Consider the following 23,972-nt stretch of genomic DNA (forward strand, 5'->3'; position numbering starts at 1 on the left):
TGGACTTTTTTGGGTATTTTCCAAGGGAATTTCAGGTTTTAGGTGCCCGTCTGAAACCGAATTTATCTTGTAAAATGCATGCTTATGCCACTTTCTCCAGCAACTAATTCCTCTTTAATGGGGATGGGATTATTTCTAATTCGCGGTCCCCATCGCAACGTCATTAAAGGCTGAGTTCAGTGTATTGAGCTCCAAACCTTTGTCACTTATAGGAAGGTGGAGGAAAGGCAGGCGCTTGTGCAACAAAACAGCCGATGGTGTCACCCTCCCAGGCCGGACCTCACCAGAGCCGAGAGCCGCAGCTGCATTAGCCCACAAGATGTTATGCACCATCTGCAACGGTGCTGCAGCAGGAGACCCGGCCACCGCAGGGGAGGTCATGCGAGCCTCCTGCTCCCGTGCCGCGCCCACGAGTGCCGGGGGTGGCGGGGAGGTTGAGGGGAGTTGGTAACAGCATCGCCATGGCAACAGTGACGTCCTTGTACCCTGGATCTAATTGGAGGAAACCCCGTGGCCGAAGCCGCAGCCTGCCGGCCAACCGAACTTGCCCAAGCCGACCCACCCTCCTAGCCTCCGCTTCCTCTCCCGCCCCGCCTTCTTCGCCCCCTTCCGCGCGCTCAGTCCTCATTGGCTAGGGGCGGGGAGGAAGGCGGGACTCTAGGGGACAGCTCAGCGCGCCATTGGGCGGGGGGAGCGAGGGCCGCCGCGCTGCGGCCCGCCTCCCGGCTCGGAGGTAGGCTGAGACGGGAGGGTCCTCGGCTAAAGCCAAAGGCGGATCAAAGTGGTGGGACTCGCGCCGCGGCCGCGGAGACGTGAAGGTGAGCGCCAGGGTCGCCCCCGGCCCTCCTCGTGTCGGGCCGGGCCCGAGAGTCCGGCGGGAGGCCAGCCCCGGGGAGCGGCTGGCCTCGACGCCGCTCTCCTCAGGGACGGCTCCGGCGGGAAGGAAGGTGCGGGCCAACGGCCGCTTCCATCTTGGGCCGGGCGGGCGCGGGAGCGGCCCTTCCTCCTCCTCCCCTTACTCCTCCTCCTCCTCCCCCCGCCGCGGGCCGCCTCGGCTGGCGCCCCCGGACCTCCCGGGCACCCCGCGGGGAGCGTGGGCGGGGGAGGGAAATTCAACGGGGCCGCGCGTGCGGACACAGACAAAGGGGGCGGCGGGCGGGCGGGCTGCCGGGGCGGCGGGCGCATTGTCTGACGGCGCCGCCCCCGCCTTCTGCCCGCGACCCCGCCCCGCCCGCAGGCCCTCCGCACTCCTCCTCGGCATCCGGGTCGGTGCTCGCCCTCGCTGTCCTGTCCCCGGCCCCATGGAGAAGACGGAGCTGATCCAGAAGGCCAAGCTGGCCGAGCAGGCCGAGCGCTACGACGACATGGCCACCTGCATGAAGGCCGTGACGGAGCAGGGCGCCGAGCTGTCCAACGAGGAGCGCAACCTGCTCTCGGTGGCCTACAAGAACGTGGTCGGGGGCCGCAGGTCCGCCTGGAGGGTCATCTCGAGCATCGAGCAGAAGACCGACACCTCCGACAAGAAGCTGCAGCTGATTAAGGACTATCGGGAGAAAGTGGAGTCTGAACTGCGGTCCATCTGCACCACGGTCCTGGTGAGTCCGCGACCGTCCGGGCGGCGGGCGCCGAGGCGCCTTTGTGTGAGGCTTTCCGTGGGGAGTTTCCCGGGAAAGGGAACGGGAACGAAGTGGGGGCCGGGGCCTGCCTGACGCCCTGCCGACGCGTAGAGGGCTTGAGGAGGTTAGCCTTGCCCTCCTTAACGCGTTATTTCAGTTCTTGAGATGAAGAAGCTGCTTTTTCTTTTTTTTTCTCCTTTCTTTTTTTTTTTTCCTGTGGTAAGTATATCTTTCCTAGGTGCTGCGTTGCTCCTCCACCAGATAAGTTTAAACATGAGAGTAGGTTTGTAGAAGGCTGAAAATCGTTTTCCAGCGTCCTGAGGCGATCTGGGAACCCTTTAAACGTATTGAATCAGTTCGTAGGCTTCAGGCTTCCGTTGAAAGAAGGGGCGGGCGCCTTTTCCATAAAGATCACGTATGTAAGTCGATTTTCCTCCCAAATCCAGCAATGGAAATTTACTTCGAAAATCTGAATAGGTATCTCGTTTTTCAAGCAAGAGTATCTGTTGATTTTTTCCTTGTTAAAAGCGGGGCAGGGGGAGAGTTTGGTAAATGTGAAAAAGGCACAGCTAAATCAAAGGAATAAAATGTCCTGGGAAATTTCGGTGCTTGATACCATTTCTTCGCTGTTACATAGCTACACGTGAACCCCGAGGTGTTGAAATGAATTCGTATCTGGTGTGGAGTAAGCGAGGAAAGCTTTCCAGGTTTTGAACTGTCCAGTCTTAGCTAGGGTGGCTTTGGGTGGAGTAGGGTGACTGCTGTATTCACGCTTATTGGTGAGAGAGAGCATTTTTAGCTTTGTCATCGTATGGATCTTTTGATCAGTAAGATAAGTTTTTAAAATGTCGATACCAGCATTATATCCTGAGGTGTTTTGAAGTGTTTTAATACTGCAAAGAGTCATTTCTACTAATAAAATATGAAATAGCCGATGCGGTTGCCTCTTTTAAGTGCCACTTTTCCAAGGGGCCTACTGATTTTTGATGTGTTTGTTCCACGTTGTGTTTTAGGTGGGCTTTGAAAGACAAACATGCTAGGTTGGTGATTTTTCAAGAGGGAATAGAGGAGGAAATGCCTCTTGCTCTCCCAGCCTTTTCTTCCTTGCCCCTGAGATTCGTGGGGCAGGAAAGTTTTTTCCTTTCACCTATTTTTCCAGTACAAATAACAAGTGATCTGAACGAAATCATGGCTGATGGAGATAACTGGTAAAGGGGCGAAGGAAGCAGTGCAGAGCAGGTGTACGAGGTGGAGAAAACTTTGAGATTATTTGCTTTATGTAGGCGAGATTTTATGTTCATCCATGTCTTAGGTTCCACTCCCTGCCTAGCATAGAGGAGACACTTAGGCTTTTTGAACTGAATTGCTTGTATTCAAAAAATTTGCCAACTTGAAAGTGATGGTAGACTTCAGTGGCATATGGTAATGGTTATTGACAACATCCACTCTGTCATCGAGGAAGACTATAAGAACTCCATATGTTAACGAGAAGCTCTTCTATACATGTTTTACTTTGGGACACTCTCACAGCATATTTCAATCTCTTTGTTCTATTATTGTTTTGCAATTTGTTACTTACCCTGCAGCAATTCAGAATTACCACAGAATTTTTCCTGTTCTCTAGCAAGTTAGCTGGGAATATTTGTTTTATTTTGTGGCTCTTATAAATTTTAGTTTCTCTAATGGCATAAGTAGAGGAGACTTTGCTTAGTTGATAAGTGACTTGAAATAGAGACCAAATAGATCATTTCAGTAGGAGAGAACCCCTGAAATTGGGACAGGTTTTGTTTGTTTGTTCGTTGTTTTCTTCATATATACTAAGTGAAATAGAAGAGTTGATTCATCAGACACCAAGGAATAAATAAAATATTTTTATTAATGAAATGGCTTAAAAGACTAATTGTGACTTAACGGCCAACCTCCGAAAAAAGTCCTGAGGAAAGCCCATTGTCAAGTTGGCCGCTGTATTTGAGAGCATGTGCAAGGCACTGTGCTAAAGCAGCATGGGGAAGAGCAATGCTGAAAATGGTAGATTTTGTCCTCCAGTAATTTATAATAAGGAGTGCATATGAGAAGTACCCAAATGTAAATAATATCTAATTCCCGTAAGATGGTTATGAATAAAATGCTATGTAGTTTAAAGGAAACAGAAACCTCAGGAAAAGCTTTACAAGGAGTGGCTTTTGGGACGAGCATTGAGGGAGGGGGATCAAGGGGAGGGGAGTGTCAATATATTCCAAGCAGAAGAAGTATACAGGATGGGCCTTATTCATGGAAGAAGGTTTCTGTATGAAGAAGAGCAGAATATGTGCAGAGCTGGTGCAGGAGAAAAGCCTGTAAAAGAAGATAGGAACTATATAAGAGAATGTCAGAGGGAATTAGGAACTATATAAGAGAATGTCAGAGGGAATTTTTCTCATTTGATTGACAGTGGGAAGACTGAAGATTTTCGAATGAGGTGCAGGTGGCAGTATCTAGAATTCATGGTTTGGGTGCTAATTTCCGGTTTGTAATCTGAACTGATAGATAAGGAAGTGATAGACAAGTGAACAAGAATTTGAGAATTGGTAAATTAGTGATTTAATCAGGAGTCTATCAAATAATGGGGAAAGAAGAATGAAATCTAAAGTTGCTGAACATGAGTGCCAGAATTAGGTTTTCTCTCTTTTTCCCCCCCTTTGGTGAACAGGAAGGAGAATTTAGTGTGGAGGAAGTGGATGACACTGACTTGTTATAGAAGGCTAATAAAAGAGTAACGTGGAGGGCTAGGCAAAATTTTGGTTTTAAATAGCAGAGATTCTCAGCCTCATCTTTCTATTTCATAGAGTAGGTTCAGGGTGGAATTATTTGGACTATTTACTCGAAACGAACATGGCAGACAACTCTCAACCCTGTTGACAATCACTGTACTGAGAGAGGTTATTGAATTGTGGAGGCAGTAAAAAATGTTAAAATCCAAATATGTAATCTAAAGAGCAAAAGGAATTAACAAGACCCAAATGGCCAAGACCAAACTCTTCGTAGAATCTAAGAGGAGTTAAAGAGGAAGATATTACCAAGTTATCTCTGTCTCTCAGTGTCATTTGTGAAAGCAGAGGTTGGGCTAAAATTTCTAAGTCTGTTCCAATTCTGATACTTTGGGACTATAGAGTTATATGGTCCCAGTCATTCCACCTGTGCTCTGACTTGCAACTCTAAAATGAGTAGTTTTTATAGTCCAGGTTGAAGAAGAACATGTCCTCAATCATTTATGAAATGTGGAAAAACTAACGACTTCAGTGAAATGTCTTTAGGAAGAGGGGATGGGGAAGTCATTGGTGATCCTAGTAAGCAGTGTTGGAAATAGCAAAGTTTAAGTGAGAAAGGTTAATACTGTAAGTTGTATGACAACTGGGCAGTGGTTAAAAACTTGAACAAGGTGTTTAAGAGTCATTAAGAACTGGGGTGTGAGGTAAGGGTAATTGAAGAAATCAGAGGGGTCCACAAAGCCCTTCTGGGACCTGGGAACGAATATCATGTACAAAGTTCATGACCTTGGAGTAAGAGCAGGACACTTAGAGAATGTACAAGATAACCTCCGTCTCAGGCAACCCCATGTTATCCTCCTGTGTTAATGGTCTTTTTATTAGACTATTTTCAGTAGGTTGCTTTAGTATAATGTATAAACGGTTTCAGGAGTTAAGGTCTATGTTGTGATTTTTTTTTTTTAAGTAAGAATCGTTTAAAATATATAGAAACTGAGATTTGTCTCTGGTGTGTAAAAGCCCTGTAATATTAATTCCATAATGTGCTTGAATTTAGTTGTGTTCTAAATTAATCTCTTAATGAAAATATGTCTAGTGCTAGTTGTTATTTTGAAGTAAGACCAATATGTTGCTTTTGATAGTTAATGAGTCTTAATGTAATCTTTTTGACATGATGGAAAAATTATGGGCTCTGGAATCAAGACTGACTGTTTTGGGGTCATTGCTCCATAACCTTATAATTTTGTGACTGCAGGCAAGTTTCTCTCAGCCTCTGTTTCTTTATCTATAAACTGGTGATGATGGTTCTTGCCTTGATAGGCTTGTAGTTAAAATAATAGGTAATAACTGACATTTAATGGGCATTTACTATTATATACTAAGTACTGTTTTAAGCACTTGATATACTCACTGTGTTCCCATTAGTTAGGTTGATAGTATTATTTATGTTTTAAAGTTGAGAAAACGGGGGCATAAGCAAGTTAAGTAACTTGGTCAGTATCACAGAACTAGTGAGTGGTAGAGCAAGGATTTGAACCCAGGTGGTGTGACTCCAGATGAAAGTATATGAAACACATTTGGCCCTAAATAACATAGTAGCTGACTAAAGATCACAGTGTTTTGAGGAATTTATACAGTCTAATAAATGTTTGTAAGTTAGGAGGGAGGGAGGATAGATCTGTGGTGGACAAAACTCAGTCTATAATTTTGAAGCCCTCCTTATATGCAGGATATTGAAGTAAAATTTTAAAACTTGACTTTTGGATTTTTGGCATTAAGAGTGTAAGCTCCTTGAAGCTAAGAGTTGTTTCTGAAGAGTGAAATGGAATGGACATACATATTGTACATACAGGCATAGAAGTATAAGGTTTGATCAGTGGTTCTCAGCCAGGGTGAATTTACCCGCCAGGGGACATTTGGCAAGTTCTGGAGATAGTTTTTGGTTGTCAAGGCTGGGGTGAGAGTGGGGAGATGCTATTGATATACTGTGAGTAGAAACCTAAATGCTGCTAAGCATCACATAAGGCATAGGAAAATCCCCCACCACAAAGAATTACCCAGCCCAAATGTCAGTAATGACTGAGGTTGAGAAACTCTGGGTTAGGTTATAAATAAAACAAGCAGTATTAAGTTGTATTGAATTGTATCACACCTGTCCTTTAGATTCTTATTAATATATTGGCATCTTGTCAGAACCCTTTGTCTAGACTTCAACTATTTTTTTTTCTTTGTCACTCTTGTGTGTATGCTATTTAACTCTGCAGTTCACCTTTCTGGCACTTACTCAGTGGGTCCTGCATTTTCAAAGTTCCACCTCGGGGTTTACCTCCAAGGCCCTGCGCTTTTTCTTTTAAAAAAAACTTGGCACAGAGAAAAACGATCCAACTGAAATTATAGTGAAATCTATTTAGGAAGAGGCAGTTAAAATTGATAACAGCAAATATTCTCCTCTCCTTCATAACTGCCATTAATAGTTTGGCATATGTGGTTCCAGACTTTCCAGCCTGTACTGTGTGTTTATTTGGATGTTGCATAATTATACTAATGGCCCACTGAACATTTAGGTTGTAAACAAATTTTTCTCTTTTATAAACAACACTGGGAAGGACATCCTTGTTGCGTGCTTTATGCTAGGATTTACTTAGGTTACGTTTTGGGAAATGAAATTTCCAATCAGAAGATACGCATTTTTTTTTTTTCCCCAGATAGCCCTCTGAAAAGATTTTATGTGTTTATACTGTCATCAGCTGTTGTTGAGAAAGGCCATTTCCCCTTACCCTCTCCAGCACAGACAGTTGTTCGAGGTTAACAAAAATCTAGTGACTAGAATGGTTGAAATTTTACCTCCTTGTTCAGTTTTGGATGTAATGAGGACTACCTTTGTTCTCATAAAGGGCTGGTTACCAGACTTTTTTTTTTTTTTTTTTTTGAGTCTCATATACAGTTTCACTTATAAAATGATAGCATAGCATGGGATTAGTTAATTCAAGGTGCTTGACAGTTGGGAAATCTGCTTGATCATATTGATGTTTATTTATTCCTTTTTGATATTTATCAATACCATTTTTGTATTTAGCACTAGTTCTTTCAGAGTAACAACGGAAAATATCTTTGTACCATTGACTTTCTAGGTATCAAGGAGGGATGGTAGAGAGGCATCATTTGAAAAGATGAGAAAAGAAAAACAACTATAGTTCATCCATTTCTACTTTAATTAAACTCTTAATCCATGGATAAATCAACAATGAAGGTTCCTGAAATATCTCATGATAAATAATTTGACCAGATTCGAAAACATTGTTTGCATATTGAAGTGTTTAAAGACAAAATGATGATGATACCTAGAACTTCAAAATAATGGGTGAGGGTTATAGATGAAACAAGTGTGTCTGTGAATTAATATAGTTGCAACTGGCTTTAATGGGAATTCATTATACTATTCTCTCTTCTCTTGTATATGTTTGCAGTTTTCCATAATTAAAGGGTTTTTACCCCTAGAAATTTTCCACTCTTACGTACTTACACAAGAGGAAAGACCTGTACAAGAATGACCATAGCAGCTTTGTTCTAAGAGCAGAAAACTGAAAACAATCCATTAGTAGGAAAAAGGATAAACAGGTATATTCATACAGTGGGATACTATTCATCCGTAAAAAGGAAGGGACTACTGACGCATACTATAATGTAAATGAATTTCAAATACACACTAAGTGAAAGAAGCTTTGCACAAAATAGGACATAATGTCATTCTATTTATATGAAATTCTAGAACAAGCAGAAAGTAGTCTGTGGGTGAAAAATCAGAAGAGTGGTGACCTCTGGGGATGGAGGCAGGGACTGACTGAAAGGGACAGGAGAGAACTTTCTGTGGTGATTGTAATATTCTTTGTGTTGATATGGATTTGCGTTACACATGTATATGCATTTGTGGAAACTCAGCAAATATGCGCTTAACATTTGTTCATTTCATTGTATGTAAATTTTTGCTTCAAAAGAAAATAAACTCTAGTTAGTGATATTCCTGTACTGATGTCTCAGTTTACACAAAAACTAGTAGAAGTGTATGGATATTTGATAAAGCAGTTTGGTAAAAGGTTAATGGTAGGATCTGGGTGGTGGGTATATGGGTGCTCACTGTAATTGTTGGTTGCTGTATATTAGGGGTATAATATTCTACACGCTATGGTTGAATGCCTTTAATACCTGTAGCAAAAAAAAAAAAAATAGTGAAACCCATGTCTTGTTGACCTCAAGATATGAGAACATGTCTCCTATCCACCTAGGAGATGGCCCTGATGGACTTGGCACCATAGCTTTTGTTTGCGTTTGGTGGTGGATGCTAACTAGATTAATGGGGGTAAAGAATGCTGTGGAAGACTTACGGAACTGACTGTACTCTGGGGCAGTGGTTCTCAAGCTTCTTGGGCTTAGGATCCCTTTGCACACACTTGAAAATACTGTGGAACCTAAAAGGTTTTGGTTGTGTAGATTATATCTGTAGATATTTACATTATTAGAAATTTAAACTGCGGGTTTTATAATCCATTTTAGAATAATAAGTCCATTAGAAATTAACATTACCTGTGTTTTTTTTCAATTGTAGTAAAATACACATGATGTAAAATTTACCATTTTAAGCATGCAGTTCTATGGCATTAAGTACATTCCTACTGTTGTGCGATCGTCACCACCTTTCCAGATATTTTTCATCTTCCCCAACTGAAACTCTGTACCCATCAAACACTAACTCCCCATTCTCCCATCTCAGAAACCACCGTTTTGCTTTCTGTCTCTGAAATTGACAACTCTGGATACTTCATGTAAGTATAATAACTTTTTTTTTTTTTTTTTTTTTTTGCTGTACACGGGCCTCTCACTGTTGTGGCCTCTCCTGTTGCGGAGCACAGGCTCCGGATGCGCAGGCTCAGCAGCCATGGCTCACGGGCCCAGCCGCTCCGCGGCTTGTGGGATCTTCCCTGACCGGGGCATGAACCCGTATCCCCTGCATCGGCAGGCGGACCCTCAACCGCTGTGCCACCAGGGAAGCCCTAACATTTTTTTAAATAAAAAAATTGAATGAGAAAAGTGGCATTGCTTCATAATCTGTTGTAGTATCATGTCTCTTAGCTTTTGGAAAACTCCACTCATGAGAGAATGGCAATGAAAAAGCAAATAGTACCTTAATACGTATTATGAAAATGGTTTGAGTTTGTGCCCTTCCCCATCCAAAAAGTTGAGGGGAGGGTTAGAAGTTCTCTGAACACATTTCGAAAATTGCTGTTCTAGGGGCATTCTGTGTGATTGAGCAGTTTCTGAGTAGTGGTCATCGTGTGGTGATAATGAAATTTGTAAAACCTTCCCCTCCCTTCCCATTGCCCAGTCACTCCCTTTACCCCCCCCAAATTATTCGAGGAATATAGTTTTGGAGACCAGAAAAAATCACAGACTTGATAATAAAGAAAAGTTTATTTTAGATATTGGGTAAGAAAGAGTCCCTGTTCATTCCTGAACAACTAACTTGAGAACTAGTATGTTGGAATGGCTTCTGCTTCCTTATGTTGAGAATGGTAAAGTAAGGTTTAATATGATGTCTCACTCCCCAGTACCCAACCCAAAAGCAGAGGTGGCATGAATGAAATATGCAGATAATGGGCTTTTGGATCTGGTTGCATTTAGGTTCGAAAGTTAGCTCTTGAAGACAGGAAGTCAGGTTAGTTGTTAGCCAGCATTGGTTGAAGCGTTTCAGTGAAACTCGTCTTTCACGAAGATCTTGACTATCCATTTACATTTTTTCTATCCAGCTGAACAGTATTCCATGATTTCTTTGTCAGCTGGGCCTTTTGCTTCGAATGGATATGGCGTGGTGTGGTGCGGAAAACATGTTGTAAAGTATTCTCAGTTTACTGCCTGCCTTTGACCATTCTTGTGTATGTTTGCTGCAGGCTTTACTTAGAGAAATGGAGAAACAGTGGTGCACGTGGTGAGACCATGACTATAAGGACTTCTGTAAATTTAATCTAAATGCTTTATTCTTTTTTTTATATTTTATTATCTTTCTTTCTTTCTTTCTTTATTTTTGACTGTGCTGGGTCTTCGTTGCTGCACGCGGGCTTTCTCTAGTTGCGGTGAGCAGGGGCTACTCTTTGTTGCAGTGTGCGGGCTTCTCATTGCGGTGGCTTCTCTTGTTGGCGGAGCACGGGCTCCAGAGCGCAGGCTCAGTAGTTGTGGCGCAAGGGCTTAGCTGCTCCGCGGCATGTGGGATCTTCCGGACCAGGGCTCGAACCCATGTCCCCTGCATTGGCAGGCGGATTCTTAACCACTGCGCCACCAGGGAAGCCCTAAATGCTTTATTCTTAAAGGACAGTCTTAGATTGCTCTTTGTAAGTGCCAGGGTGACTGTGGGAAATAAGTGGGAAAGTACATAAAACTGCTTTAAAACCATAATGATACTGATTTTTGGATCAGACTTTCTACTGTTACTCGTCTAGAATATTTAGTACTCCCATTTTCCTTATTTTGCTCATTCCACCAGACATGACTTGAGCACAGCTCAGAAAGGTTTTGCTCTTTTAAAAACTATAGTATTAGATACCTGCAACTAAACATATATCAATACATATTAGGTGTTCTAATCTTTCAGCCTGGTACTATTTCCAAGTATTTGGCAATATACTTTTAGACCTTCAGTGATTGTGTTGCTCTCTCAGGATTCTGATGGACTAGTAAAGAGGTTAGAAAGGTTATAGTAAGGGTTTACACATCCTTTAATCAGGAAATACTCTAGATTATTTGGGGACTGATTGCAGAGACCAGGTATTTGATTCTTAAGGATGTCAGAAACTTAAAAAAGAGTTTGGAAGGATTGACTATCCCTTTAATATAGTTATGCTATATGTAAGTTAATTTTTATGTAATTTAGCTTTTAATATATTTGAAAAAATGCAATATTTAAAAATCGAGGGACTGACATTTGAAATGAGGAATGGTATATATTGAGGTGATTTTATGTTCCTGAACAAATTGAGATGGGAGTCTTTATCAAACTACCAATGGTCCTCTGGAAATTTTTATTTCCTCCTGACCTTTCCCACATCTACCAAGATACTTGGAGTAGAAAAAAACTTGAGAACCATATAATTAGAGAAAGGATCAAGAGAGTAGCAACTTCAAAAGATTAGGGGGCTTCCCCGGTGGTGCAGTGGTTGAGAGTCTGCCTGCCGATGCAGGGGACACGGGTTCGTGCCCCGGTCCGGGAAGATCCCACAAGCCGTGGAGCGGCTGGGCCCATGAACCGTGGCCGCTGAGCCTGCGCGTCCGGAGCCTGTGCTCTGCAATGGGAGAGGCCACAACGGTGAGAGGCCCGCATACCACAAAAAAAAAAGATTAGGGAAGGAGGTAGGGGACAGTGCATTGGCCCGGCTCAATGACAAAATTTGTTAATTTTGATGAAATATGACTTATTTTTTTTTCTTAGGCTGCTTGTGCTTTTGTTGTAATATTTAGGAAACCATTACCTAATCCAAGGTCGTAAAGATTTATACCTGTGCTCTTATCTAAGAGTTTTACCATTTTAGGGCTTACATTCAGACTTTCGGTCCATTTGGAGTTAATTTTTGCATGTGGTGTGAAGTGGGGCCCAACCGTCATTCTTTTCGTGTGGCTACTCAAGTTGTCCCAGCACCATTTGTTGAAATATTCACGTATGCTTGATCTGAAATTCTCAACTTATGGGGAAAATAACAAGTGGTTTAGCATAAAAGCTCACTTAAGGGAAACTTGTGATTGCTCCATTCTTCATGCTCTAGCCAAATTGTTCACCCAAAGCCCTCCATATTTTGTTTCTGTCCCTCTACTCACTGCTTTTCTTGGTTAGAAGCCCTTCCTTCTCCCATTTCTATATGTTGAAATCACACCTATCCTACCAGATAGAATTTAGGTGCCACTACACTTGTTATTATAGTCAGTTACAAATTACAGCCTATTAATACTTTCAGATCTGTTTCCTTCTGCTCTCCTATGTGCAGTTATGGGTGGATGAGACATGTGTTTACCTGCAAGGAAACTGAGCCATATTGATTTACTTAGTTACATAGCCAGTTAGCTGTGACCTCAAATTCAGTTCTTCTAGAAGAGTGTTCTTTCTGTTCCCTCTGCCTTTCATAGTAAAGCCTTCCTTTATAGACCCTGTTCTTCTGAGATCATCTCATCTTTCTCTGGGTTCTCTCGTGTGTAAGTTGGGGAGAGTCAAGGCTTTATAAGTCTATGCTCTTCAACTAGAGCAGCTCCCTTTTATCTCTTTTACTGTTTACTGGTATTGCTTAAAAAAGACTTAGGGCAGGGGGGAGAGAAAATAAACACTTCAAAAAAATTTGAAACCATTACCCTGTTAGATGGAGTCCAGGCTCCTTAACAGGGCTTAGGAGACCTTCAAGCCTTTCCCTTTAGCTTCCTTTCTCACTACTCATCCCTCTGTGTTCCAGCCACATGGAATTATATGGTTCTCTCCTGTATTCTGTACTTTCTTAGCTTTGCTCTTATTCTTTCCCCTGTGTAAGCATGGGTGGTTGTATTAATATAATGTTTTGTTTTCCACCGTCTAGTAATGAGACCCAATTCTGTATTGTCTGGAGTGTACCAGTGTCCTGAGTTCCTCTTGTGGCTGCCTCTAAGGCAGATCAATATTGGTAAGCTGTAAGGGTACGTAGGAATAAGGACTTCGTCTGTATTTTTTCTTCTGTATACTATTAAGCACTGCTTTATTTTTCAAGGTTATTTTTTGTGCTGTACCCAGTAGTTCAGTTGAAAATAATCAATAACCCATGTAAGTTTAGGTGCAAATGCGATGAATTTTTTTCCTTCTCTTTAAATTTTCTTCTCTTTATGCTCTGTAATAGGTCTGGTAGACGAAAGGCTTAACTACAGGGTTGTATATAATTCAGCTGCAGAAGTAAACGTATGTGGCATGGGTTAGCCACAGATGGAAAAATTAGTCTGCAAATAATTGTGTCATTTCTATAATGTAGAAATGGCTTAATTCAATTTGTCATAGACTTACAAAAGACAAAGCTCATGTGAAAGTACACTGGTATCTTTGCTATTATCTATTTTTGGTAGTTTTCCTAGGATATAGCAAAACTTGACCCATATACTAAGCTAGCAAGGCAATTTTGACCTATTTTTAATTACTTGAACATATTCTCTTTTAGGTATCAGGATGTCTGTCCAGTTGGATTACTTATGACCAGACTAAGATTTGACTTCCTGTTCTGTTTGTTTTGTTTTCTTTTCCTTTTAAGGAACACTCTTGTTTTCTTACTATCATTTGTCATGTTTTACTTTGCAAATTGCAGTGGCTAACATAGTTTCTGGAGACTAGTAAATTGCAAGTTCTCTAAGGGGAAGGACGTATGGACATTGATGCTTGCCTTGGTTCTTTTGGTAGCATTGATTTGTAAATGTTGGTAAATTGTGGTTGTTTATGTGTAATTGGTTTTAATGCAGATTGACAAATTTGGAAGTCAGTATTAGTGTTTCCAGTGTATGTGTTAAACTGTCCTTCCGAACCTTTATATCTTGACCAGAGGGTTGGGAACTTTGAGCAGAAGGGATAACATTCGTATCTTGCTGTTGTGGCCACTCAGTATCTAGCTGCTAAAATGTGGAGATACAGCAGGTCAGACACAAAGGACTGGACATTACATTTGTTTCTAAGAATATCTGGAATTGGCTCGGCTGCCTTGGGTGAAGTAAGGGGACAAAGACCATGATTTTCTTTAATACTGACACATTGCAATTTGCACAAACCGTATTATTTGTCAGAGGCTAAACTCTTTCTGTTATGTGTCTTCACCACTGCAGTCATAACAGCTCTGTAGCTGCGTTGGAAGATGGGACGAACATTCTTATACAAGAGAGCATTTTTATTGTTTTTAAGTGCTGATTGTTTAGGAGAGGAGAGAGGGGTGTACTATGCCCACAAAAGGGCCACTAAAAGGCACCACGGTGCCACAATAGATGTTGATAGCAATAGTACTGTCATTGGTGATCATTTTGCCTGGGTCATGGGTGGTGGTGGCTAGACATCTTATAGACCAGGAGAAAGAGTTTGGAAATAATTGGGACAGGGACATAGATCAGAGCTTTTTCTCTTTTTGTTGAGAACTTTGAATTCTTTTTATCTGTTTCCTCCCCTTCCCCTTTGCCTGTTTATCTTCTGGGTTTTAGCTCCTTATTTCTTTTTGCCCACAAAATGATTAAACACTTGATTGCATGGACTACTCTGGCTTATTTTACTTTCACTGACACTACAGTAGCACATATATCCCTTTGGATCTGAGGAATCCAAATTAATTTCTCTGACCACGGTGACAGTTCATCGTGTCACATTAGTTCCTACTAATTTTATTTTATTAATTTGACATGTATTTCAGGCAATGTTGGATTTTAGGTCTTTTGTTACTTGTAGAATCATATCTCCAAAGTGTGAACACTTTTTATACAAGGTGGTTCTTAGTCTACACCCTTTCTCCCAGGAAGGCATGTTCACATTCATGAATGCTCCAGAGCTGTTTAAATTTTAGTACATAGAAATTGGAGATATGAAGAACTTGGTGACTTTTTCACAGATTTCCGTCCCTCAAATCAGGGTAAGGCAGAATTGTCTGTCTGTCTGTCAGGGTGCCAGATGAGTAACACATAGTGTACACTTACGGTCCAGGGTTTGTCTCCTTGGATTTAGGGCCTCCAAATCCACTTCACTGGCACACTGAGAGGGGGAACTACAGGAGTTACAAATCAGGCAGTCATTGTCTAGCCGTGTTTATTGCTTGAAGGCCGATTTACTGGAGGAACCAAATTAGCATTAGAAGGTTGTTTGGTGAGCATAGAAACCAACAAGAAGAGGCAGTAGTTGGATGATCTTAATGACTAGTTACTATCAACACTGCTGCATCCAGCCTCGCTGTTGGAAGCCTCGCTGTTCATGCACCCAAGTACCATCTTCTCTGAATAGTGCTGTAGATACTAGCAGTGTTTGCTTTTTCATTAACCGCCCCCCATACCTGCTGTATTAACCGCCCCCCATACCTGCTAGTAATGAGTGTTTTGCTTCTTAGCTCACCACTTTAAGTATTGATGTTTGGGAGGCATCTTGTTGCTCCATGCTCTTCCTGCTGGTGCAGGAATGGTAACAGTAGAAATAAGTGTGGATGTCAGTCAGTTGAGACAGTGCTTCTCAGCTCCTTTTGTCTTGTGGCACACACAGAATAACCTTTTTTTTTTTTTTGGCGGTACGCGGGCCTCTCCCGTCGCGGAACACAGGCTCGGGACGCGCAGGCTCAGCGGCCATGGCTCACGGGCCCAGCCGCTCCGCGGCATGTGGAATCTTCCCAGACCGGGGCACGAACCCGTGTCCCCTGCATCGGCAGGCGGTCTCTCAACCACTGCGCCACCAGGGAAGCCCCAGAATAACCATATTTGTGTGACACACTGGGGCAAATGGATTTCTTCTCCACCTTCATTCACCCTACTGCTCTGATGGCTGAGGGGATCAGTACTTCTTTATCACTTATATTAGTTGAAAGCTCTAGGTTTAGAGTCTAATCCTGAAGGACCATGAGTGCTAGGCTTTAAGTTTATTCTTTAACAGCCATGGGGATTTTTTGAGCATGGGATTAACATGTCCAGAATTTATGGTTAATCTTGTAGCAGGATATAAAATGGATTAGAGAAAGAAGAAAGCCTAAAACCTGGTAGATCAGTTAGGTCATTGGATTAGTTGAAGTGAAATGATATGGTTAATTCTGGGTAATAGAAATAGGAATGAGACTGAAAGGATAGATCAGAATACTAGTACAGAGGTACAGTCAGTAGGGCTTAACAGCTGGTGGTAGGATGGGAAATGGGGAGTGAAAAGTCAAAGGTTGTGGTGATGAGGCTGGGTGGCTAGGAGGTAGGAAGATGGTGGGATAATTAGTAGAAATAAGCAATATAAATATAGAAACAGGTTTGGAAATAAATTTCCTGTTTAAGGCATATTGAGGTCTAGTGGCTATTCATATTTCAAAATATATACGAATACTTAGCCGTGTCACACTACGGAGAAGTTGGGATTGTGGATGGGGTAGTGGCAGGGGATGCATTACCTCCGTGAGTTTATTGCAATTTGTAGTATGACCTTTAGCCTTTTTGACTCAAAAACACCAGAATTGAGCTATTTTTCGGGGATAGATCCACAGTAATCAAGCTCGTGTGAGTGATATATAAAACCAAGAATATTAGTTTATTCATTTACAGTGAGGAATAACTAGCACAGAGATTGAAGTACTTGTGTTGGCGTGACCAGTAAGATCTCATTCAGGAGGCAAGTAGACTCACATAGGAATCAAGTCATAATGAGGGAGTTGCTTAGTAATGTGGCATTATACCAAGAGAAGTGGATGGCTTTTCAGGTGTTTAATGGCCATTATCTCCAGGGTAGGGCATGGATGAATCGGTGGTTGATTGACTGTGATTCACACTCCCCTAGACTATGCAGTTAGCCCTTTGTATCCAAGGGGGAATGATTCCAGAAGCCCCCAAGGGTACCAAAATCTGCAGATGCTCAAGTCCCTTCCATAAAATGATGTAGTACAATGGATAGGGTTGGCCCTCCATATAAGCAACTTCCTGATTATGACTGTATATTGGATCCTTTTCCTTCAATGTCTGTAACCCTTTTCTGTTTCCATGCCTCTTAGCACTGTTCTTTCTGACTGACTCATCCTTATTTGTAAAGTAGATTTACTTTACATACTGTAGGATTAGAGTCAAGTCTTGCATTCCTATTAATTTGCTATACAAATACATATATGTATGTATTATAGACAAAATAAAGTCTTTTCCTTCAGTGGTTTATAGTTAAGAGCAGGGAGATGTGTGTTCCCAAAGTATACTCTGTTTCTTCGAGAAGGTTTCCAAAGCCTTGACTTGGAAAAAATTACATCCACAGGCTTGGGTGACTATAAATATGGGGGACCAGGGGAGTGAGGCCAAGGAAGCGTTAGGATAACACCCAGGTTTCTAACTAGGGCAACTGAGGGCTTTTCTTTCCTAAGACAGAAAATTGAGTAGGGGAGGAGAATCAACAGCAGATTGTATTAGGAAGGCAAATTTAATATATTTTAGATGAGTAAAGTTTAAAGGGCCAGTGGCCCATCCAGGTGTCAATAAATACAAATAGGAGCACCTTGCCTGGTGTTTAAGAGAAAGACTTGTGTTGTGGTGTGTGGTGATGGAGGTTTGTGTACCAAGCAGTGTTCTAAGTAATTTGTATTGAGTCATTCAGTCTTCACATCAGGCTGCTGAGAAGTAGGGATTGTCATTAACTCTTTTTAACAGTAAACTGAGGTATGAGCTGCAAAAGTAAATTGCCCAGCCAGGTAAAGGGCAGATTTGTGAGTAATCAGCATGTAGATAATTGGCTGAAGTCCTGCCAAGAAATATCTAAAATGAACCCACATCTTGTCAGTTACCTTAAAAATGGATAGTGAGCTGTAGAAGTAGTTGAGATCCATGATTATTCTAATGAAACATTTCCTCCTAGTAGCAGATTGCATTTTCATAGTTAATTGTCAGATTTTTAGAAAGTGTAGTCTCTTAAAGACAGACACTTGTTGGATTAAAGAAGGGAGGAAGGGAGCACATTAACTATCCTTAAAAATTTAGTTAATCCTTTAAAAGAGGGGAGGAAAACACTTGTTCTTCACTAGCCAACTCAATCCTTTGCACATACTTAATACGAAAGAACTTTTGTCCTTTTAAATAATCTGAAATACTATGCTCTGCAAACATGAAGTATCACACATGTATTGTTATTCAGCATCTTGTAATACTTCTGTGTTGTTACAGTTTTGGAAGAGTTGTTTTCATAGATTATGACCAGGAATTTTCCTTTTACTCAGTATTGTAGTTGCTGTAATTATTCTACTTGGTGACTTCTCTTTTATTCCATTACTCCTTCCTTTGCAACTCTAAAAAGGTTCTTCCAGTAAAGGTCTGAGTGGGAACTTCTGTCTTTGTCTGGAAATGTCTTTGTTTTGCTCCTGCTTTTATGTGGTACTTTAATTGGTTTTGGAATTCTAGCTGACAGTTGTTTTTCTCCTCACTTTGAAGATACTTGATTGTTTTCTGATGAAAAATCAACTGTCAGTCATACTGTTGTTTCTTCCTTTATAGGTAACGTGTCATTTCTCTGCTTGCTTTTAAGAATTTTCTTGTCTTTGACATTCTGCAATTTTGCCATGATGGTCTAGGTATGAATTTATTTTTATTTTATTTTGCTTGGGATTTAGTGTGCTTTTCCACTTTGAAGATTATTTATATTCGTAACTGGGAGAATCTCAGCCATTAGCTCTACATAACGTCTCTTCCTCATTCTTTCTGTTTTCTCCTGGAATTCCTGTTGCATATTACCTTAGACATATCTTAGACATCTCTTTCTACTTGCATCTTTTGACTTATCCACACTTGTTTCATCTTGTTAGTTCTGTGTTCTGTGGCGTTTCCTCAAATATGCCTTCTGTTTTACTTTTTTTTTTTTTCTTCTTTTAATTCTAAAAGCTCTCTCCCCCACCTCCAAGCTACTTTTTCTTAATTCACTGTATCCTGTTCTTTGTCTGGACTTCTGTTTTGGGTTGTTTTAATCAAGAAAATTTTCAAACTTAACAAAAATAAAGAGAATGCTATAATAACCCCCCATGTACCCATTACCCTGCTCTAGCAATTGTAAATTTTGTTTTGTTTATATCCCCAACACACACACACCCATTATTTTGAAGCCAGTCCTGGGCGTCATCCATTTAATCCATAAATATTAAAATACATATCTTTAAAGGATTCTTTAAAAGAGTCTTTAGACATTTTTAATATACTTATGTTTTATTACACGGTGTTTCACTTTTTAAGCTCTTGGGTACTAACCATCTGTTTGTCTGCTGATCCCTCATGGTGGATCTGTCCCTTGATTAGTTTTGTTATTTTTAAAAATTCAGATGTAGTTTTTCCTGTGGAACTTGTGTGTGTGCCTTGGATTATGGAAGTGGTTTTGATGATTTGTTTCTGCTGGGCACACTAAGCCTCGGCCCACTTTTACAGATTTTCAGCTCGTGGACTCACACATCATGTATGAAATAAAAATTTGAAGAGCACCTGCACAGAACATGCATTTGGGTTTCAGTGTTTCATGGGGGACGACACCCACATCCACCCACACCCCCAAAAGCCCAGGAAATAGCTTTCTTGGTACTTCTCAGCAGTGATAGACACAGTTTTTCTAGGGTCCTTACCCCTTACACATCACTGTCATTGTGTTGTAAGTTTTTACTTTTTTGCTCTAACTTCATTTCCTCTTCCTATCTAGCACTTGAATATCTCCCCTTCCTTCCTTTGGAGCTTTGCTGTAATTTTTTCTTCTATTCTGTTTAGCATTTTTGATTATTTTTAGAAGGGAAAGTCTGCTTGGTCTTACTGTATTGCCACAACCAGAAATCATGTTTCTACCCATCTATTTTAAGGTGAAGAGTCATAAATTTCTTAAATACTCCATACAAGAGTGAGTTGGGGTGTGTGTGTGTGTGTGTGTGTGTGTGTGTGTGTGTGTGTGTGTTAATCTGATACACTGCTATTCAGGTAACATTTAATATGTGTTACTATTTCATCTGGTGAGGTAGACAATACCTAAAAACACATTCGGACTTGTATTTCAATTAAAAGTCTTCTGTTCGTGTATTTGTGCTAAAATCGAATAGTTACATTAACTTGTGCTTCTCACATTTGTCAGAAACGTTGGTAATATTAGATCTGATTTAATGTAACAGAAAAATATTAATAAATGCAGTTTTACTGCTAGGCAGAGTCTTTATTGTTTAATATTTATTTATTTAATTTACTTATTTACTTGGCTGCTCCGGGTCTTACTTGCGGCACGCGGGATCTTTAGTTGCGGCATGCACATGGGATCTAGTTCCCTGACCAGGGATCGAACCCGGGCCCCCTGCATTGGGAGCTTGGAGTCTTAACCACTGTGCCACCAGGGAAGTCCCAGACAGAATCTTTAAGTACATGAAGTTATATGAGATACATCTGGAAAATGGACTAATATCATTAACATATATCCCTACATATCAGTAAGGGAAAAAACTCACTGGGAAAATGGCAAAGGATATAAACATACTGTTTAAAGAAAACTGCAAATAAAACCGTAGTAAGATGTTTTTCCTTATTAAATTGGAAAAGATAAAAAATGATAATACCTTGGGTTCAGAAGGATGTTGAGAAATTGGAACACTTACACATTGCTAATGGGGATGTAAATTGAAATTGCCCCAAGGAAGGACAGTTAAACATCTGTCTTCCAAGGATCAAATGTACATTTGGCACATTGTTGGAAATATCAACAGATTTGAAGCAACTTAAATGTTCATCAGAGGAAACTAAATAATCATGGTATGCCCATACAGTGGACATACATAATACTGTTCAGTGTTCTATAACATGAGGCAGTTATAAACGTATGAATATGGAATGATCTCCGAGGGATTATTACATGGAAAAGGCAAGGTGTAGAACAATGTATGTAGTATGCTAACATGAGGGAGGGGGAATGTACGTGGATTTTAAATGTTTAAAATATCTGGAAGAACATACAAGAAACTGGTGATGATGGTTACCTTGGGAGGGGAAGAACTGGCTGGCTCAGGATCCAAGGAAGGGAGAGAAACTTTGTTTTTCACTTTTGAGTTTTAGGTGATGGACAGTATTATGTATTATTTTAATGGAAACCAGAGTCTTATTGTGTGTGAAAAGAAGATACAAGTAAGGGAAGAAGAATCCTGTGAGGTTGAATTTGAATTCTGGATATATCAGTATGAGATCATGATTTTTCAAAAAAAAAAAAATGCTGAAGGAGTGAAACAGTGAGAACAGAATGGGGGAGATTTCTTTTTTCCTTTTTCAGAAATTTGAGAGTGGTAGTTAATTAACTGTTGTACATTATTACTTTGATAAAAATAAAGAATTACAAAAACAAATAATTCAAGAAAAGCCCTGTGCCATCTTAAGCCCTATAATACATGTGAAATTCTCTTGCTGTTGCATCCATTTCAGTATGTTGCCATGTCATGGTTAATGTTCATTTGACAAATAACGAGTCTTACTCTGTGGTAGGCACTGTGCTAAATACTTAACATACGATATACAGAATTTTGTGAATGAAAAATATTAAGGAAACATTTTCATCTAGAAGTTGCTCTGCTTAACAGGTTGCTCCTTTGATTTAATACCTTAGAATTAGCATAGATTATTAAAACTAGAAAATATTTTGATTATTTTATAGAAGAAATTAAACTAAGGAACTTGCTCTAGATGGAGACTCTAGAACCAGATGTTTGGTCCAGCATTCATTCCACTGAGGTTCAATTGTGAAATTTGGTTCCTTTTTAAAATGTACTTTTGCTGGTTTGGAAAATTTTTTTTTTCTACTTATTTCTTTTTGTTTTAAAAAGATTTTACTGTCTTCAGTGACGTTCTACCTGTTTGTGCAATTGTGCCTTTTCCTATGCCATGGGCTCTGTGCCTTGGACTGTTTTCTTCCTCCATGCTTTCTGCCTGTTTGTAAAATGCAATAGAATTTTCTGGATGAAATATGACTTCCTTCTTGAGTATTGAATTTTTCTTTGATTTTGGTCTCTTGGAGTTAAAACCTAATTAAGAGTTAGTTATTGTCTAGAGACTTTATTCTTCCTACATGTCAGTGGTTCTTTGTACTATATATAATACTTGAAGTTGGGATGTTAGAAAAATTTAGCTCTTACCATTAGATAAATGTTCCATTTGTTGAATAGTTATGTTACCCTATGTACTATATTAATTCTTTTTTTAATATAAATTTATGTATGTATGTATGTATGTATGTATGTATGTATGTATGTATGTATGCATAGGGTCCTCGTTGCTGCGCGCAGGCTTTCTCTAGTTGTGGTGAGCGGGAGCCGTTCTTTGTTGAGGTGCGCAGGCTTCTCAACGCGGTGGCTTCTCTTGTTGCGGAGCACGGGCTCTAGGTGCCTGGGCTTCAGTAGTTGTGGCACACGGGCTTAGTAGTTGTGGCTCACGGGCTCTAGAGCACAGGCTCAGTAGTTGTGGCGCATGGGCTTAGTTGCTCCACGGCATGTGGGATCTTCCAGGACCAGGGCTTGAATCTGTGTCCCCTGCATTGGCAGGCGGATTGTCAACCACTGCGCCACCAGGGAAGTCCCTATATTAATTCTTTTGTTTGCTTTACTAATTAAACAACTTAAGGCCAAAGCCTCATCTCTCATAGATATGCTCCATTATTTTATAGGGTAGTGCTAAGAATGCTAGCTTTATTTTCAGATTCTAGCCCCATTTAATTAATAATATGACTTTTTGTAAGTTTCTTGATTCCTAGGTGATTTTATTCACTTGTAAAATTATCATAATGGTTCTTATATGTAAATAATACATGGAAGAGTGGTTAGAATAGGGCGTGGCACATACTGAACACATATTTGTTGAATGAATAATGTAATCTTTTATGGTAATGTGTGCTGCTTAAACAGATAAAAATATACAGATAGTGACTAGTATATGTGCCATAAAGTTAGAGATTGAACATGTTAATAGTGTTTTATTTAATGAATTTCAGTAAGCTGATAGGAAATTGAAAATCCTTAGAACATTTTTTGTTTCCTGTTGATTATTTTGTTTGTATTTCAAGGCTCTTCATTGGTTACCTGCTCTCTTAAAAAAATCAGTTTGGAAAAAAAAATCAGGTTGGTATATAAAGAATAAGCTATATAATGAGGAAGAAGAGCAGCTTATTTTGTCTATAAAACAAATCACTTATAAATGAATTTAAGATAAAAGTATTCGTTTGTTGAATGCCACACATGGACTCTTACCACTGAAGGTAAATTAATTGTCTTGGAAAAGCTGTGGAAGTGATGGTAGGATTATTGTATGTAAACATAATTCACTCCTAGAGATAGAGTTAGTACTGGAGTTTTGTTATTCTTCCTAACCTTTTCTCTAAGGTTTTGGGTTGAAGAGGAATAATTACTATACTAAATTTACATCACTGTTATTTCTCACAATTTCATTTCTTGCATAGTTCTTTACTGCTTTTATGATGTAATCCTTTTTATTGTTATTCCCATCCTATTTTTCTGAGATTAAGCTTATTCTGAGGTCCTTTAGCATCTCCAAAAACGACCTGTATAATAATACCTTATATTTTTTCCTCTGACTTTGCTTGTATTTGAGTTTCTTTCGTCTAGAATGTTTTGTTACTAGTGCATCTTGTAATTTTGGGTAGTAAGTGCCCTGACTTCTTCACAGATCTCTCAGATTCTCAAAAAGGAATGTACTTCTTGCATTCTGCCTCTCAATCGGGTAACACTCAACACTGAAGGGAGCCCCAATCTTAGTTCTCCAAGCCTCCCAGGATCATAAAATTTGCTGGTTGAAGCGTTACAAAGGGGATCTCCTGCTTAATTGACAAGAATAATGTAAAGGGGGAATTAGTGGAGGAACTTTTAACTACATTAATGTTAAAAAT

General features: G+C 40.3%; 1 protein-coding gene across 1 annotated transcript in view; it reads left to right on the forward strand.

Annotated features, from left to right (window-relative positions):
• The first annotated feature begins 671 nt into the window (after nt 1–671).
• YWHAQ (tyrosine 3-monooxygenase/tryptophan 5-monooxygenase activation protein theta) overlaps nt 672–23,972 on the forward strand; it is a 31,797-nt gene continuing 8,496 nt past the window's right edge. Inside the window, exons 1-2 of the mRNA XM_060027112.1 lie at nt 672–818; nt 1,238–1,595. Of these exons, the coding sequence (XP_059883095.1) occupies nt 1,302–1,595 (294 nt within the window). The 5' untranslated portion in view covers nt 672–818; nt 1,238–1,301. The remainder of the gene's footprint in view (nt 819–1,237; nt 1,596–23,972) is intronic.

The sequence above is a fragment of the Delphinus delphis genome, chromosome 12, assembly GCF_949987515.2.
Source record: "Delphinus delphis chromosome 12, mDelDel1.2, whole genome shotgun sequence".
NCBI lineage: Eukaryota > Metazoa > Chordata > Mammalia > Artiodactyla > Delphinidae > Delphinus > Delphinus delphis.